Here is a 17,554-nt window from a genome sequence, read left to right on the forward strand (position 1 = left end):
TGTTCAACTGGGGGGAAAAGCGCGGTGGAGCGCGCGATCTGCTTCCACCGCAACGGTCATGGTGCACGGTGCGACGCCTCCGGCAGCACGTTCATGGTTGTCTTTGGGCTGTTCCAGCTGGTGCTTTCGCAACTCCCGAGCCTCAAAAATATAACATGGCTTTCCGCCGTGGCCGTCGCTGCCTCCTTTGGCTACTCCTTCATAAGTCTCGGCCTCTGCGCCGGGAAATGGGCCTCCCACGGCAATTTTAGGGGCACGTTAGCAGGCGCGAACGACGGGTCGCCGGGCGACAAAGCATTCAATGTGCTGCTAGCTCTCGGCGACATTGCCTTCGCTTATTCTTTCGTCGATGTACTCATCGAGATCCAGGTAACGTTAATAGAGACTCAATGTTCAAAGCCAAATTTGGTTTGCTAGAGGAAACTAGGTGCAATTCATGCAAATATTTAATTTCGACCTCAAAACCAGTGTCCATTGAATAATTTTAATGCTGAGTCAGGATTAACTGATCTGGGTCGATTAGGTCAGGATTTTGAAGTTTCTGTTCTACAGATTAAGCCCCGGTAGGTCTCATTCGTGACGAAACAAGTCACAAAAGCTTCTGCTTTAGTCTAATATATATGTATTTGCTTAGTTCTCAGTACTGAAAAATTTTATTTTTTCGATCAATCTCAAGGATACAATAAAGTCGCCTCCGCCGGAGAACAAGACGATGAAGAAGGCGACATTCTACGGCCTTATGCTCACCACCATCTTCAGCCTGCTACTTGGTTGCATGGATTATGTTGCAGGGTATGAGTTAGAGGCTTATGTTGCAGGGTATGAGTTTACTTTGTCTATTAATTTCCCTTGCTGCTGCTATCGGCTCTGTGCAAGATATTGTGCATAATATTTATTTTTTTTAAGAGATATGTAACATGCAACGCGCTTCGTTTACGTAGCCGGAAATGTGAATCAATTAGGATTCGAATTTGGGACCTCGGGTACCAACCACCAAGCCCTTTACCACTTGCGCTAGGAACGGTCGGTGATATTGTGCATAATCTTAAAGTTGTTGTCCTTTTCAAAACTATATATTGAGGAGGTTCGAGCCTTTGTTTTAGTTTGAGCTAATAAAGAAAACAAAATTCGAAATTTTGCATTTACTTCTGGATGTTTTTGGCTCTATTGAATGGTGTAGTATATCTGATGGAATGCTAAAATAACTACATTAAAACAGATTCCCACTTCGTCATTTCTCTTCATTAGCAGAATCAGAAGAGCACTAACTACAACCTCTACTTTGATCCAAATATTTTTTTTGCTAAACGCTCTACTGAAAATTGGTAATGCGCGAGATGATACATAACTTAGGCCGAAACCAAAATGTACACAGCCCAGACCTAAAACGGCCCATGATGTACAGATCATGTGTCTCAGACCAGGCTCTACTTAAGAGTCCAAATTTACGAACTTGTCCTTTTTTTTGTTTTTTTGTTTTTTTGTTGGAGAGCATGAAATCTATTTTAATTGTTGAGTCAAAGTGAGCTGTTAATTTCACGGTTTGGTTTGGTTGGTGCAATATATTTATGCATTAGTTGACTTCACCAAGATGTTATTTAATAGCTACGAGATTAGTAGTCTTAGACCTCGATAATGATATGGCTAATAATGAAGCATAGAAAAGCTGTGCTTTCATCTCAATTTGTATAATAAACTTCAGTGATTTAGCTACGACTGTTGAGAATTCACACCGTCTACGTTGTGATGGTTTGTTCATACGGTGTTCGATACTATTAATTATGTAACACCAGTGCTAATTAATATACTAGCCACATGTATGGTCCTCAACTAATCCATATCATTCAATATGGGATTAATCATTTAGGTATCGCAAGCTCCCTCTCTTTAGACCAGGATGTTTTCATAATCAGCTCCATTAACACGGCCAAAACCCTTAGGCGTTGTTGGCTTCTAGAGATAGCTCCTACATACTTCATCCAGTATAGCATTTAGTCGCTAACTTTTAACTAGTAACCTAGTTAAAACCATTCGTACGAAACATCCTGCTTAGTGTACAATATTGATAATTTAGGCTTAAATATTTTAGTCTCGTGATTCAAGCCCAACAAAATTATTTTCTTTTCATAAATTCAGCAATAATATCAACGTGACAAAGACCAGTATCAAATTATTTAGGCGGTTCAGAATAGAAATAATTGAATTGAATATCACAATACCTAATATAATATTTCACTAGCTCTATGTTGAGGCCCATTTTTCTTACATTCCATTAACATATTAGGTTGGGAGTAGTTGTTGTTTCATTTCTTTGACTATATATGTGGGCTACTACCTTAGTATTTCAATTCTTCTAGTTCGCTTCTTGTAGTGTCTCACACTCTTTTGGTTGTTTTGGAGTTCCCAAATAGGTTCTGTGCATGTCACAATTACCTTTATTGAATATCTCTACAAAATGTCAAAGAGAGGAATCTCCAAAATTATATTCTAAAGCATGGGGACAAATTTAACAGGGCTCATGAGTGAGCCCCTTGATGTATATATAAGCGTTCGTTCATCTCCTAACAAGCCTTGTGAGTCAAAGATATAACTCTTTGCATGAGCGCGGTTAGGATCGGATAGCTCCATTTCACTTAACACGCTGTGATGTTTCGCCCCAGCATTAAATAAACAAATATTATTGGGTACCAACACTGCATGTAATCCAAGACTCCTGAAATAGATAGAAAAGTACTTTTACGCTAACATTGGATGAGATGTTGTAGCCAACGGAGTCAATGATAAGAAATATTGATTGGTACCCTCCAACTTAAAAGTATGAATGGAGGATAACAGAGTTGCGCTATTCTTATTCTTAAGAGGTTGGCATAAGAACTAGGCTAAGCCCTAAGCAAAATGACTAGCTTAAACTGAGGACGGTTGTAATTAACCATATGACCCTATTTGGACGTCTAGGCTCGTGTCGCTACTCAGAAAGAGTTTTAATACCTCTGCTAACATGTACGAAGAAAATTAAGTGGATCATGCATGCTAAATAGAACACAAAAATTTTATGTCATTGAACGACATACATGAAGGGGGGGCGCTCGGGACGAATCTAATATCATGTTTGGTCAAAAGTATCGATTTGATTAAAAAATGATTTAGAAATAGTCTAGACTCATGCACGACCATAGAGTAGGATCTTCCGCTAGGTTGAGAGGCAGTTGAAAACTCGAAGTTTTGGAGGCTACAAAATACCCTGTTCGGGTCAAAGCAAGTTAGGTAGCAATGAGACAAATTGGCATGGCATGTATCAAACATTTCGACGGTTCAATGTACGAAAATTAACTGGGGCTTATAAATTTGCAAATATGATTTTCCTTCTCTTCTCTTCTCTTCCCGTGACGAAACTTTCTCATTCTTTGAAAGAAAGAGTGAGTAGGTTAATTGTTCGTTTGAATATATCAAGCATAAAGAGTAGATAGATAACGAATTAAATGATGTACGTTGTTTTCATTTGTTCATTGTTGGCATAAACTTGGATTCTCCCTCAAAGAAAAAAAGAAAAAAAGAAAAAAAAAAAAAAAACACATTGTATTGTGTTTTCTTTCTTCGAAGAAAAAAAGGTTATAGCTCTACATGTAACAATTATGTATGTTTTGCGTCTTTATGTACACCAAACGTACCTACACTATATACGCAGAGAAAATTAATGATCGAGCTGTACATTGAAAAGGAGAGAGTCTAGAAGGATGGTGAAATTTCTTGTTTTTTTGTTAATAAAGAATTTTGTTGTTGGTGAAATTTCGTCCCTTCTTTTCTCTTGTCACGTTTTCCAGCTTGGCAAGGATTTTGCATGACTCTGATGATGATGTGAGCGTTAATATATCCCCCAATTTGGACTTGAAAAAGAATTAAAACACACTACAACTAACCCAGTTACTGTCGATTAATTAACGTCGAAGCTTGGCGCGTAAATTTTTCAAGAGATTTTTCGACGAGCGAATCCCTCGTCTAGTTTATCAAATTTCTGTCGAATTGCTTTAGTACATGTCTCAGCACAAATATTCCTGTTTCGTAATTTAGAGTAAAAAAAGCATGGTTGGTAACTTAATTGCATGTAGGAAAGGGAAAGGAGACCCTTTGCTCCTGTTGTTGCCAAGCATAAATCTCTTCAAATTGATGGATAGTTTGGCAAAGCTAACCCTTGAAAGAAATTAAAGAATATGCTGAAATTTTCCTTTCAGTGAACAGGACATAGATGTTTAATTAATAGGATGATATTGACCAAATTTTAAAATGATAATAATAATAATAATATGGTAAGGAATCGATTAGGACGCGAAATGGACTAAACTATCAACTACATACTTAACATGTTACATCAGGGAGAAATAATTAAGCTCGGATGCGTAACAAGTTTTAATACCATTTTAAAAACGGTCGGGCTCGATCAAAAGCGGAAATTGATAGATGGAAAATGTTTCACACAACACAATAATACATAACTAAAATTTTTAATATATGCTAAACTTAATATAAAGCTAATTAATGTGTCTAACAAAGTACAAAAAAAATGATCTCATCCCGTGATTACTTTCTCTCTCTTTCTTCCTTGGATGTCGACTTCCAAACTATGCATGAAAATTAATGACTCAAACTTTTAGACGGTAATATGATCGACCTTATGATAGTGAAGGAAAATAATTTTATCGGAGATGTTCCATAGAGAACACATTTTTTTGCAAATAATCATTCATCTTATCTCTATAAGGAACATGTTCGTTCCTTTCGAATGCATCTATTAAATTTTTGTCGCCACTGTCAACGAATTAATTTTGTAAATACAAGCGCACAAAATAATCATATGTGCCGATTGCATAAAAAATATGTTAACAATGTAAAATTGACAAAGTATTTTTCATCTAACTTGTTTAACATGATTCAGTTAAACAGGACATTACCAAATTGATGGGCCAATTCTTGTCCTATTTTGCAGATAATTCTCGCTGTATGCGAGAATGATAGAGAGAGAAAAAGTGGGGTGGGACGAAACGTCCAAGGACAATTTGATGCAAGAAATAAACATATATATATATATATATATATAATAAGTTACTATGAATACTACGATAGCAAACGGTTACGTGCTACCCATACGTTGTTTCGATGATAGAGCCTGCCAAATCACGATCTGGCACTGTGAACATGATCTAAATATAACCTTGAAGTATCTAGAAATCAAATTTTATCTTTTTCGAATATTGTTTTCTTGTCCATCAAAATGGGCGTAAAAATGAACGCCTAAAATAATTATTCCTCTAAAAAAGTGATGATAGGAATTTTGTAATCAAGATCGAGAAGTAAGATCTATTCTAAATAGTTTAAAGAATTCTAACCAAAATTCAATTGATTTGATAGCTTTTACAACACCTGTTAAACGAGAAAACCCTTCGTACTACCATAAATCAAACTTTGAAAACCCTTTGATCATAGATCATAAATGTCGAAATATTGAAATTGTTTCGACAATTATCTTCAAGTGTATACATCATTTTCACTCATGCCTGATCCATTAAAGGCCCATCATCGAAACAAATGGGTGGCACGGCACCGGTTTGCTATCAAGAGCATACCAGCTCAACCTAATATATAATATATATATATATATATAATATATATATATATATATATAGTGCAGTTATGATACTTATGGAAGCACGGAGAGCTCCGTGCTTCCAGTTTTTTTTCGATGTTCGGACTTTCAAATTGACGGTCGGCTCCGTTAGACTTGATCTAAAGTATTTGAAGTATCTAAAAAATAAATTTTGCAATTTTTCTATATTATTTGCCTAGTGATCGAAGTGGTTCAAAATCAACGACTGAAAATAAAAATCTTACAACATATGATGATATGATATTAAAATTTTAGATCAAAGTTATTGATCTTGTTTTATATGGTATAAAGAATTTTCTATCAAAATTGTATGTGATTTGGATATTTCTGCACTGTTAAACTTGCAACCGGCTCACCACTGCCATTAAAATTATTGATTTTGAGCCCCTTCGATCTCTAGGCAAATGATATCAAAAAATCACAAAACTTATTTTCTAGATACTTCAAATACTCTAGATCAACTCTAATGGAGCCGATCGTCGATTCGAAAGTCCGAACATCAAAAACAACTTGGAAGTACGGAGGGCTCCGTGCTTCCATAAGCATACCAGCCCCCTATATATATATATATAGTAGAGCTACTGTGCTATTAGGAACACAGCAGTTCTTGTGCTCTAAACTTTCTAACTATACATCAAATTTGATAGATGGTTAGGATGAGAGAGAGAAGACAGAGAAGAAAAGAAAAATTGAGACACTAAATTTCTCCTCAATTTCTCTTTTCTCTCTTATTCTAACCATCCATCAAAATTGATGGATGATTAGAAAGTTAGGAGCACAAGATTTGCTGTGCTCCTACTAGTATAGTAGCTCTACTCTCTCTCTCTCTATATATATAGAGTCCGACTACCATATTATTAGGGATGCAAACGAGGCGGATCCGGGAGCGTGAGCCCCGCCCCGCCTCTCGCCCCCTTCCCCCCAACTAGCAAAATTCCGCCTCGCCTCCCACCTCGAGAATCCGTGACGGGTTAAAAAATACATCCCATAATCCGTCTTGCCTCGTAACCCGCCTCCCACCAACGCCCCGAATTCGCTCCCCCAACTAATATTTTTTATGAAATTATAATATTATTAATATTTTATAAAATATAAATTAATAATTTTTAATAATATTATATATATAATTAATAATATCAAATATAAAAATCAAAAATACCAATCATAATCCAAAACAAAATTCAAATGATTCAAATACATTAGAAATGAGAGTAGTAATTTATTTGTATTTTGAACTTTTTTATAAATACATTATTTTTTAGAAATATTTTTAAAAATATAAATAATTTTCGGGGCGGATTCGGGGTGGATCATGGCGGGGCGGATTCGAGGTGGGTTAAAATTTCTCCCGTTTCCTACCCCGAATCCGTCTCGGATCGTAAAATTTACTCCGTTTCCCACCCTGAATCCGTTTATTTTCTCCCATTTACTACCCTGTCGGGCGGATCAGGGCGGGAGCTCCACCAACCTGGATCCATTTGCATCCCTATATATTATCGATAGTACCAAACTCTTGATACTATTGAGTTTTATGCCATTAGATCTACATTTTGATCATTTTCATCCATTAGATTACACTATTTAACTAGCCATTCACTCAACTATAGGGGACCGCCGGAGCTCCACCAACCCGGATCCATTTGCATCCCTATATATTATCGATAGTACCAAACTCTTGATATTATTGAGTTTTCGGCCATTAAATCTACATTTTGATCATTTTCATCCATTAGATTACACTATTTAACTAACCATTCACTCAACTATAGGGGACCGCTATCATCTTAACTGTACATATCTTTTTATCCAATGGCCGAAAACTCGATAGTATTAAGCACTTGGTACTATCGATAATATAGTAACATAATATATATATATATATATATAATATATATATATATATATATAATATATATATATATATATATATATATATACTATATATATATATATATATAGTCAGGCTGCTATGCTATCATACACTAAACACTTGGTGCTATCAGTTTTCTGCGGTAGATAATCTCTTGATTATTTACCCGTTAAATTATACTATTAACCAACTACCCACTCAACCTAGGGCCAATCAATCTTAATCGCAATTTGTTAATACAAAAGACTAAAAAACCAATAGCACCAATAACTTGGTGCTATTGATAACATTCCAGTTAGTTTTATATATATATATATAGAACTAGGCTACTATGCTATTAATAGTACCAAGTCATTGGTGCTACCAAGTTTTTGACCATTGGATTAAGAGATATATGATTAAGATGATGTGGGCCCTCTAGGGTTGAGTGGGTGGTTGGTTGAATAGTATGATCTAACGGGTGAAAATGATCAAAAGGGTAGATGTAACGGTGGAAAACTTGGTAGCACCAAGTGCTTCATGCTATTAATAGCATAGTAGCCGGATTCTATATATATATATATATATATATATATATATATATAAAGTCCGGCTACTATATTTTTTTGAGTATGATCGCTCTCGTACTCATAAGTTGTTTTCGATGATAGAGTTTCCGAATCAACGATCCACACCGTTAAACGTTATCTAGAACATTTAAAATGTCTAGAAATCAAATTTTATAATTTTTCGACATCATTTATCTTAAGATCAAAATGTCACAAAATTGACAATTTTTAATGGCCGATATGGGATATTTGCTAGTTTAATGGTGCAAAAAAATCAAAATCAGTTGAATTTTTGATAGAAAATTCTATTCACTACATAAATAATGATCAATAACTCCGATCTTAAATTGAAGGATCCGATCATCCATTTTTAAGACGTCGTTCGATTTTGACCGTTCATTTTATACCCGTTCGATGAACTTTATTATGATTTCGAAAAATTACAAAATTTATTTTCTAGAAGTTTTAAATACTCTAGATCATATTTAACGGAGTGGATCGTCGATTCGGAAGCTCCATCATTGAAAACAACTTATGAGTACAAAGTGCTCTATACTCATAAGAGTATAGTAGCCTTAGCCTATATATATATATTATATATATAGAGAGAGAGAGAGAGAGAGTCTGGCTACTATGCTATCGGTAGTACGAAGCGCTCCGTGCTACCAAGTTATTTTCGATTATGCGGCTTTCAAATCGACGATCGGCTCGTTAAACTTGATCTACACTATTGAAAGTATTTGGAAACTAAATTTTAGATTTTTTCGACATCATTTGACTAGTGATCAAAAAATCTCAAAATTGATAATTTTTAGGGCCGATGTGGTGTGTTTGTGAATTTAACGGTATAAAACAATCCAAATGCGATGAAAATTTTATAGAAAATTTTTTTCACTATTTAGAGTAAAATCAGTATATCTGATCTTTAATTTAAATCTTTTAGTACCATTTTTCATGAGATTTTTATTTTCAGCCGTTCAATGTTAGACTACTTGTTTGGTAGGTAAATAATATCAAAAAATTATAAAATTTAGTTTCTAAATACTTTCAATAGTGTAGATAAAGTATAACGGAGCCGATCGTCGATTTGGAAACCGTATTATCGAAAACAACTTGGTAGCACGGAGCGCACCGTGCTACCGATAGCATAGTAGCCTAGTTCTATATATATATATAAACTAAGCTAAAATATGTTATTAATAAAACAAAGTAATTGATGCTATTAAGTTTTTAGTTCCCAGATGAAGCGGTATACGATTAGGATGATAGTAATTTTTTAGAATTAAGTAGTAGATTAGTTGAATAGTATAATTTAACGAATAAAAATAATTAAAGGAGTTGATGTAACATAAGGGTACCCATCATAAATGATAGTGAATATTCGTACGCTTAAAACGTGATCCATTTTTTCAAACAGTAAATGATTAATTTGTCCACACTTTTTCCTTGTCCAATCGAGTAGTCTTCGCGAATTTAGATGCCCACCTTATCTCCCCTATTTCTGTTATAGTTTGTTACGATCCCCCTTTAAAAAATAATAATAGAAAGGGGTATTTTATATTATTTAAATAAATTTTTTTTTCAATATTTTTTTTAAAAACCTAATTTGTTTTTTTTTTTTTTTTGAGAGATAGATAACATGCTACTCGCTTCGTTTATTTCCTTTAGAAATAAACTTAACTAGAAACTAGAATTCGAACTTGGATCTCGGGTACCAACTATCAAGCCCTTTACCACTTACTCTAGTGTAGCGTACTACCTTTCTCTCAAAAAAAAAAAAAAAAAACTAAGTTAGAAAAACCTAATTTGTTATAAAATAATACTTTAATTTTTTATAGCAAATTAAAATAGTTGTGATATAAGAATAGTAATAGCACAGGAACTATCCATAACAATTTATCCAAATAAAAATGAGAAATACAAGGCGTGTCACACCATGTGATAGCCCACCCCGCTCTCCGTAACTCGCGCTGGTTGGGTGCGTCCAAACCGGAAAAACAAAAGAAAAAAATAGAAAAGCAGCGGAGGGGGGTGGAGTTGGTAGAACTCCACTATGACGCAAGCCACCGAGAGCCAGAAAAATTATGTTCTTTTTTCCTCGTTTCTTTTTTCCCACCACTTTATCATAAATTTTTTGCACCTTCAATCTTCATTAATGAATGTGATTACAACCGAATCAATCAAACCTCTAAAAAAAAAAAAAAAAAAAATTCAAGCAACAAAAATAAAACAAAATATGATTTTAAAAAAAAAAGAAAAAATTATGTCAGCAAAATGGTTCTGTTGGTTCAATAACATTGTTTGGTGCTTTGGCACGTGTCAGCCGGACCGTTCCGTGCCGGAGCGCGACAGATTAGGCGTTCCGCAAGCGGAGACGGCCCGCTCGAGCCCATTTACAATCTCCGTCATTGTGGGCCGATTGCGGCCCACCGGGCTAACGCAGTCGGCCGCCAGGTAGCCGACGTAGGCCACCGCCTCGATCTCGCTCGGCGTCGGGGGCGGCAGCCGCTGGTCGAGTATGCGGTGGACGTCGTCCGCCACGATGTGCGGCACCGCGAATTCGACGACATTCCGGGGCGTCCCGCTCTCCTCGTACTTCTGAATCACTTTGCAACCCGACAGCAGCTCCAGCAGGACGACTCCGAAGCTATACACGTCGCTTTTCGCGGTTAGGTGCTGCAGCCTGTAGTACTCCGGGTCCATGTACCCGACCGTGCCCGCCGCGCGGGGAGTGTCGTGAGCGTCGTCGTCGTCGTCCTCGCCGGTGCTTAATAATAAGGACAAGCCGAAGTCGGAGACTTTGGCGGTCCAGGAGTCGTCGAGGAGGATGTTGGAGGGCTTGATGTCGCGGTGGATGATCGGCGGGACGGCGTAGGCGTGCAGGTACTCGATGCCCCGCGCGGCGTCGAGCGCGAGCTTCAGGCGCGCGTTCCACGAGGCGAGGGGAGGGGCGATGGGGGCGCGCTTGTGGAGGTGGTCGTGCAGGGCGCCGTTCGACACGAACTCGTAGACGAGGACGTGCTCGGCGCGGTCGGTGCAGAAGCCGAGGAGCCGGACCAGGTTCTTGTGGTTGACGCGCGAGAGGAGCGCCAGCTCCGAGAGGAACGCCGACTCGCGGTCGCGGCGCTTCGCGGGGAGGGCGGCCGAGGTGGACGCGGACGCGGACGAGGTGGTCGCGGACGCCGCGGCGGCGGCGGCGTAGGGGCAGGGGGGCTCGGCGCGCTTGATGGCGACGACGCGCCCGTCGGGGAGCACGGCGCGGTAGACGGAGCCGAAGCTGCCGGAGCCGATCTTGTGGCCCTCCGAGAAGGCGTCGGTGGCGGCGAGAAGCGTCGCGAGCGGGAACCGCTCGATGGTGCTGCTGGGGCCCTTCCCGATCAGCGCCGACAGCCGCCTCTCCATCGTCGTCGGCGAGTCCGCGCCGCCGGGCGCCCGGGAGGAGCGCGCGCTGGGGACGCCCCGCAGCAGCAGCCGCTGCGGCTGCGGCTGCGCCTGAGCCTGCGCAGGCTCCGCGTGGATCCGCCCCGCGTCCTGGAGCACCCGGCACGAGTTCCGGCGGTGCGCGACGAAGAAAAAGGCCGCGGCCGCCAGCCCGATCGCGAGACCGATCACGCCGACCGCGATGAAAATCGCCCTCCTCCTGCCCCTCTTGGACCCGTTCGCAGGGCTCGGCGGCAGTTCGACCGCGCAGCGCTGGCAGATCCCGCCGTAGTTGGGGCAGACGTTCCCCGACCCGGCCAAGATCCCGCAGCTGCAAGACGCGAGCGGCGCGCAGGGCCCCGGCAGCACGTAGTCGAACACGAGGCGGTTCGACGCGAAGGCCTTGCTCCCCCAGCAAACCAGCGAGTAGTTGGCCATCAGCACCCCGCACAGCGCGTCCCCGCGCGCCTGGATCGCCACGAACTGCGCCTCCGCCAGCCCCCTCGGGGGCCCCGCGTTCGGGCCCCAGCACAGCACCGTCCCGTTGCTCCGCAGCCCGCACGTGCGGTTCGTCCCCAGCGCCAGCGAGCTGATCCCCGCGACCGGCGCCTCTCCCAACGGCGGAGCCGTCGCTCCCCAGCAGACCAGCTAGTCGCAGCTCGCGGCGACGTCGCACGCGTAGAACAAACTATGCTGGGCAGGAGCAACACAGCCGCCACCGCCGCCGCCGCAGCCGCCGCCGTCGAAGCACCTGATCTCCCCCGACCCGCGCAGAAGCCCGCAGACGAAGTCCCCGCCCACGCCGATCTCGAAGAACTCTAAACCCGGCGGCACCGACAGCTCCGGCCAGCGCCAGCAGGTGAGATTGCCGCCGCCGACGCCGACGCCCTGCAGCCCGCACACGTGCGACTCCCCGGCCGACAGCGCGGCGAGCGGCGTGCCCCTGTAGACGCGCTTGGAGTCGGGCGCGGATCCGTTCTTGGTCTTCTGGGCGAAGTCCCACCACCGCATCGTCGACTCGGGCGGGGGCGCGGGAGTGGGCGCGGGGCCGAGCGCGCAGAGGAAGCCATCGCCCGCGGCGATGGCCGAGAAGCCGGAGCGGCCGGAGGGGTAGTTGTGCTGGGACCTCTTCGGCAGGCTGGTGCAGTTGAGGTGGTAGGTCTTATCGCCGGCAGGGAGTAAGGCGCAAACCAGGGTGATGTTGGAGATGTGGGAGATTGCCACCGTCGACAGAGAGGCGGAGGGGATGAAGGATTCGGTGGCGGTGGGTGCAAAGAGTACTAGTATGAAGAGAGCTACAATTGGGAGGAGTGGGAACTGGTGGTTTGGAGACATTGGTTGAGGAGAGTTGGGGTGGTTGTTGGGATGGAGTATATCATTGTAGCACCCCAAGAGGTATGAGAGAGAGAGAGAGAGAGAGAGAGAGAGAGAGAGAGAGAGAGAAGAAGAGGAGGAGGAGGAGGATGAGAGGGGAGAGGAGTTTGAAGGATCGATAGAACTCTTTGTCTCTCTGATTTTTGGAGACTATAATATGAGGAGGTTGGGGGCGGGGAGTAGATATGTATATTACATGAGGTGTGAAAGAAGGATATGATCTCGTTGTCTAGACCCGCTGCACCACTTTACTTCAGTGCGCCACAACTCTTCAATTATCCATTCTATCGTACAATTTATAGACTTTGTATGTCTTCCTTCAATGGCTCATCGGATATTGAATGCCGCCCACCTAGAATTGTTGGCCAAAAAAAAAAATCAAGTAAATAGTACATAAAATGTTTGGTGAATGATATCTGAGGTTTAAATTTAAAATCTAATTATTTTATATTTTTATTTAAATTTATTTTTAAAAAATAAATAAAATAACTAGCATAATCATATCTTTATTAAATTAATATGATAAACATAATAGATACTTTTTATAAAAATAGATATAATATGATTTTATTGTATATTCCTACCACATATCATGTACAATCCTACTTTTGAATAGAGCAAAATGTTTTTTTTTTATTTTTTGAGAGAAAGGTAGCATGCTATCCGTTACATTTATTTCATTTATAAATAAACTAAACTGAAAATGTGAATCAACTAGAATTCGAATTTAGGTCTCGGGTATCAACTATTAAGCCATTTTGCCACTTGCGCTAGGGACTGTCGGTAAATAGAGCAAATGTAGCTAGCTTTCTTTTTGTATGCAGTAATTAATTGTCATCCAACTAATTATTTAACAGGTTTGAAGGTCCGAACAATTGTTTTATGGTTCAAATGAATGATTTTGAGCATCTGATTTTTTGAGTAGTACATACATAGTGTAATCTTATGAAGAGTTTCGAGATTGATGGTATATTGACAACTCAAAAAAAAAAATTCTATTAATATTGATGCATTTTCTCTCATTATTAGATTTAATTGTGAATCAGAAGGGATGACCAGGAGGGTGCGGTCCATAGGATGATGTGGTGCGCCAAATTTCATATGAAAATTTGGAAGAGAGAGAGAAAGAAGTAGTTTGGGTCACGAGGCGAGAGCGGCCAAACGCGGCTGTGGAGAGATTACAAAGACCAAAGACCAAGTCTTTGGATTTCTATACACCAGAAACTTTGGTTAGGAGTCTTTGAGGTAGACTATTCGTTTTTTTCTCCTTTTCTCATTTCTCTGATTCCTTCAGAAACTCTGACTATTTCTTTCCTTTTTTCTTTCTTATTTCTTTTCCCGCAAGTTGATCTTAATCAATTCTACCTGCTTCTGATCAGTTGATTAGGAAGCTGAGCTCATCCATTTCCTTTGGCTACCAGTGTTACCATAGTATTATCATTGTACTGACAATTTTGTAGCGCAAGGCATAGTATTATCATTGTACCAGTTAGAGAATAAGATCAAATAAGAGAAGAGGATTATTTTCAGTTACTTGCTACAATTGCAACTACATAGTGGACCATTTGGCTGGAGCGGAATAGAAAATTTTTGAAAAAAGAAAACTTTCCTCGAAATAGTTGGTATTAGATATTCATTCACCTAGAAGCCTTTGGGTTTAGCACTGTGCTATGTAGTTTTTTTTTTTTTTTATCTGTATTGAGGCTTGATTGTCTCATCTATTATGCTTAGTTTATGTTCTAAATGAATGAAACGATAATATGCTATTTTTCTCTCTAAAAAAAAAAGTTATTCAGATTTTCGTCGCATACTGTTTTGGTTACATGCTTATGTTAATCAAGGATTAGAAACTGAATAACCACGGGATAATTTATAGCTCCGTTGTGTAAGCCACTTCAAAACATTCTCACTCGCTTAAAGTTTTCTCCTTTTTGTGAGTTGCAATTTATAGGACGGTTTACACCTTTGAAACTTACCTCTTGAAAAGTTGGTTTACAATTTTCCTTCGGAAGGAACCGCGGGACGCGGCCTAGGCTGAATCAAATAGAACGATGAAAAGCGCTCGAGTGAGACAACCAAATTGATTTAGGTTGACTTTTCTCCCGGGAGAGAACGAGTGGGAATACGTTGACCGAGTAAAGTGTGTAAGTTACGCGGTAGCTTTTGTTACATAAGTGTGAAAACCAGTCATAACGACGAGAATCAAAATTTGAACCGTTGAATATGATCTACAATATTTATATATATATAAAAATTATTATGCTTCAATCAGGATTAAATTATCACCCTATATCATACGGTACTGGATGGGTCCCGGACCCCCTTTCCGTGCCGCGGCATGGCGTTGCCGCGATACTGTGCTAATTTTTTTAATTATTTTTTTTACTTTTTTTTTGCTTTTTTTTTCTTTTTTTTTTTTATGATACCTACATCCCCTCAAAAGTATTTTTCTTGAAAAATAGGTAGCACATTATTCACTTCATTTATTTCATTTAGAAATGAACTTAGCTAGAAATGTAAATTAATTAGGATTCGAACTTGAGTCTCGGATATCAACCACCAAGCCTTTTGCTATTTGCTCTAGGGACAGTCGGTATCCCCTCAAAATTATTGTAAATCAAAATTCTACTTATTAAGCAAATCAAAAAAATTATAATTTATTTTTTTTATTTATCACTATACAGATAAAATTTTAATTTATATATCCGATACATACCGCAGCGGGCGAAACTCCCACACCGCTTCGGATGCCGGTGGTGGGTTGCGGGCTCGAGTCTATTGATTCGAATTCTCCGCTTCCACCACAGACATTCATTCTTTCTTTATAAATTATTTTATCAAAATTTATCGTACTGCGAAATTATTACTGAATTAGCAAAGCAAAATTGAACTCAATAAATAAATTTTAAGATACATCAAATATAAAATTTTATTTTTATGTTAGAAAATTAAAAATACTGATAAAATTAAAAATTAAATTAACTCAATTGATTTAAATTTATTTAATTTATTTGTTATATAATTTATTGCTTAATTTCTTTTTTGATAGATTTACTAATTTTTTTAAAAAAAATTAATTNATTCTGTATCAGATATAGTTGTATTTTATATATAGAAAAATTTATAAGTATGCTAATTAATAAGTATAGCAAACTATATATAAGAAGTATTCATAATTTTAAAAAGTATTTTAAAAATTATTTTTTTTGTATTTTATAAAATAAAGATTGCAATATGATCAAAAGAAAAAAAAAAAAGAAAGATACTTTTCATTTTAAAAATCTAATTTATAAAAATTTATATTCTGTATCAGATATAGTTGTATTTTATATATAGAAAAATTTATAAGTATGCTAATTAATAAGTATAGCAAACTATATATAAGAAGTATTCATAATTATTTGATTAAATTTTTTAAATAACATTAACATTTATAAGAATTTATTGGAACTAAAAAAACTCAAAATAAATCCCTACCAAAGCGTGTCAGTAAGAGATTATGCGTATCTACCGACACGCAAGCGTATCGTGTGTCGATATGGAGGCGTATCGGTGCCGTACCATACCAGATAGATAGCGGCACGCTTCTGTACCACTGCAATTTAAACCATATGTTTCAAAAATTTTAGTCATGTAAAATTTAATATAAACTAAACATTGCCTCTCAGAAATTTAAGATGGCAGAGAACCGTAATTTTACTATTTATTATATTCAGTAATCTAAAAAAAATGATATATTAATGTTTTCGAGTTTTGGAAATCTATTTATGTTTCCAAGAAACCCTTTGTTTATAATTAACCAAAATTAAGCTTTTGTAAATTGATCTTTTTAGAGCTTATATGTAAACTAATCTCGATGGATAGTGTATATGTATGATCTCCCGTTAAATACACTCTCTTACAGTAGAAAAACTGTTAACCCTTTTGTTAATTATGCTGGTTCAGATCTTTATTATTTAGTTTCTAAACTAAATGGACTTGGTATTTGTTCTTTTATTTAGTAGAAACCAAAGGCGTAAAATAATGAAGATGAATATTATAATTTAAAATGTATCTGTAACGTGCACAAAATTAAGTTAAAGGGGGTACGTAGACGGTGTAGATCAACTACTACAGTCACGTTTCGACCAACCATTCATGTTAATTTGAATAAATTAGCTAACATTAATAAATTACATATTAGAAGATAATATAGTACCAACTCTACTTAATTTAATTTTGTAGTTATCCTATGTTTATTTTCAAATTAAACAAGTTGATGGTTTCAACAAAAATAAAAATTGGGCACAGCTTTTGCATCATCTAGTAAATGGATCGGATTCTGTTCAGATCCGAAGGGTTAGACGCAATCTGAATCCAACCAATCCAAATTAAATTACTTAATTGGGCAGGGTCAATTTTGGCTGAATAAACCATATTGCATCCAAAATTTCATCTGAATAAAAATTCAACAAGTTAACCAACCGTCCCTAGAGCAAGTGATAAAAGGCTTGGTGGTTTGTACCCGAGGTCCCAAATTCGAATTCTAGTTGATTCACATTTTCAGCTAAGTTTATTTATAAAGGAAATAAACGAAACGGATAGCATGTTACCTATCTCTCAAAAAAAATAAAAAAATTCAACAAGTTATTGAAGCTGAAACTGTTGGATCGCGATCTGTATCGAATAGCTCTGTACTATGTT

The 17,554-nt window shown here is 38.6% G+C and overlaps 2 protein-coding genes across 2 annotated transcripts; one reads left to right on the forward strand and one right to left on the reverse strand.

The window, feature by feature from the left end:
- On the forward strand, positions 1 to 1,145 carry LOC109723319 (amino acid permease 6-like; the record flags this gene model as incomplete). The annotated part of the gene is made up of 2 exons (XM_020251651.1): positions 1 to 369; positions 677 to 1,145. Coding segments are annotated over 2 exons (582 nt in total), but the record flags the coding sequence as incomplete, so codon positions are not given.
- Positions 10,150 to 13,240, reverse strand: LOC109723320 (serine/threonine-protein kinase-like protein CCR4). The gene is made up of 2 exons (XM_020251652.1): positions 12,206 to 13,240; positions 10,150 to 12,145 (listed from the first exon to the last, which is right to left on the reverse strand). Exons 1-2 carry the CDS (start codon positions 12,830 to 12,832, stop codon positions 10,397 to 10,399), a joined length of 2,376 nt encoding a protein of 791 aa, XP_020107241.1. The 5' UTR covers positions 12,833 to 13,240; the 3' UTR covers positions 10,150 to 10,396.

Source organism: Ananas comosus, linkage group 17 (genome assembly GCF_001540865.1).
Source record: "Ananas comosus cultivar F153 linkage group 17, ASM154086v1, whole genome shotgun sequence".
NCBI classification, from domain to species: Eukaryota; Viridiplantae; Streptophyta; class Magnoliopsida; order Poales; family Bromeliaceae; genus Ananas; species Ananas comosus.

Coding starts and splice junctions, on each gene's coding strand:
- LOC109723320 (XM_020251652.1), bottom strand. CDS start 12,832: ATGTCTCCAAACCACCAGTTCCCACTCCTCCCAATTGTAGCTCTCTTC. Junction 12,146..12,205: donor GCGGCGGCGGTGGCGGCTGT/GTTGCTCCTGCC, acceptor AGCTGCGACTAG/CTGGTCTGCTGGGGAGCGAC.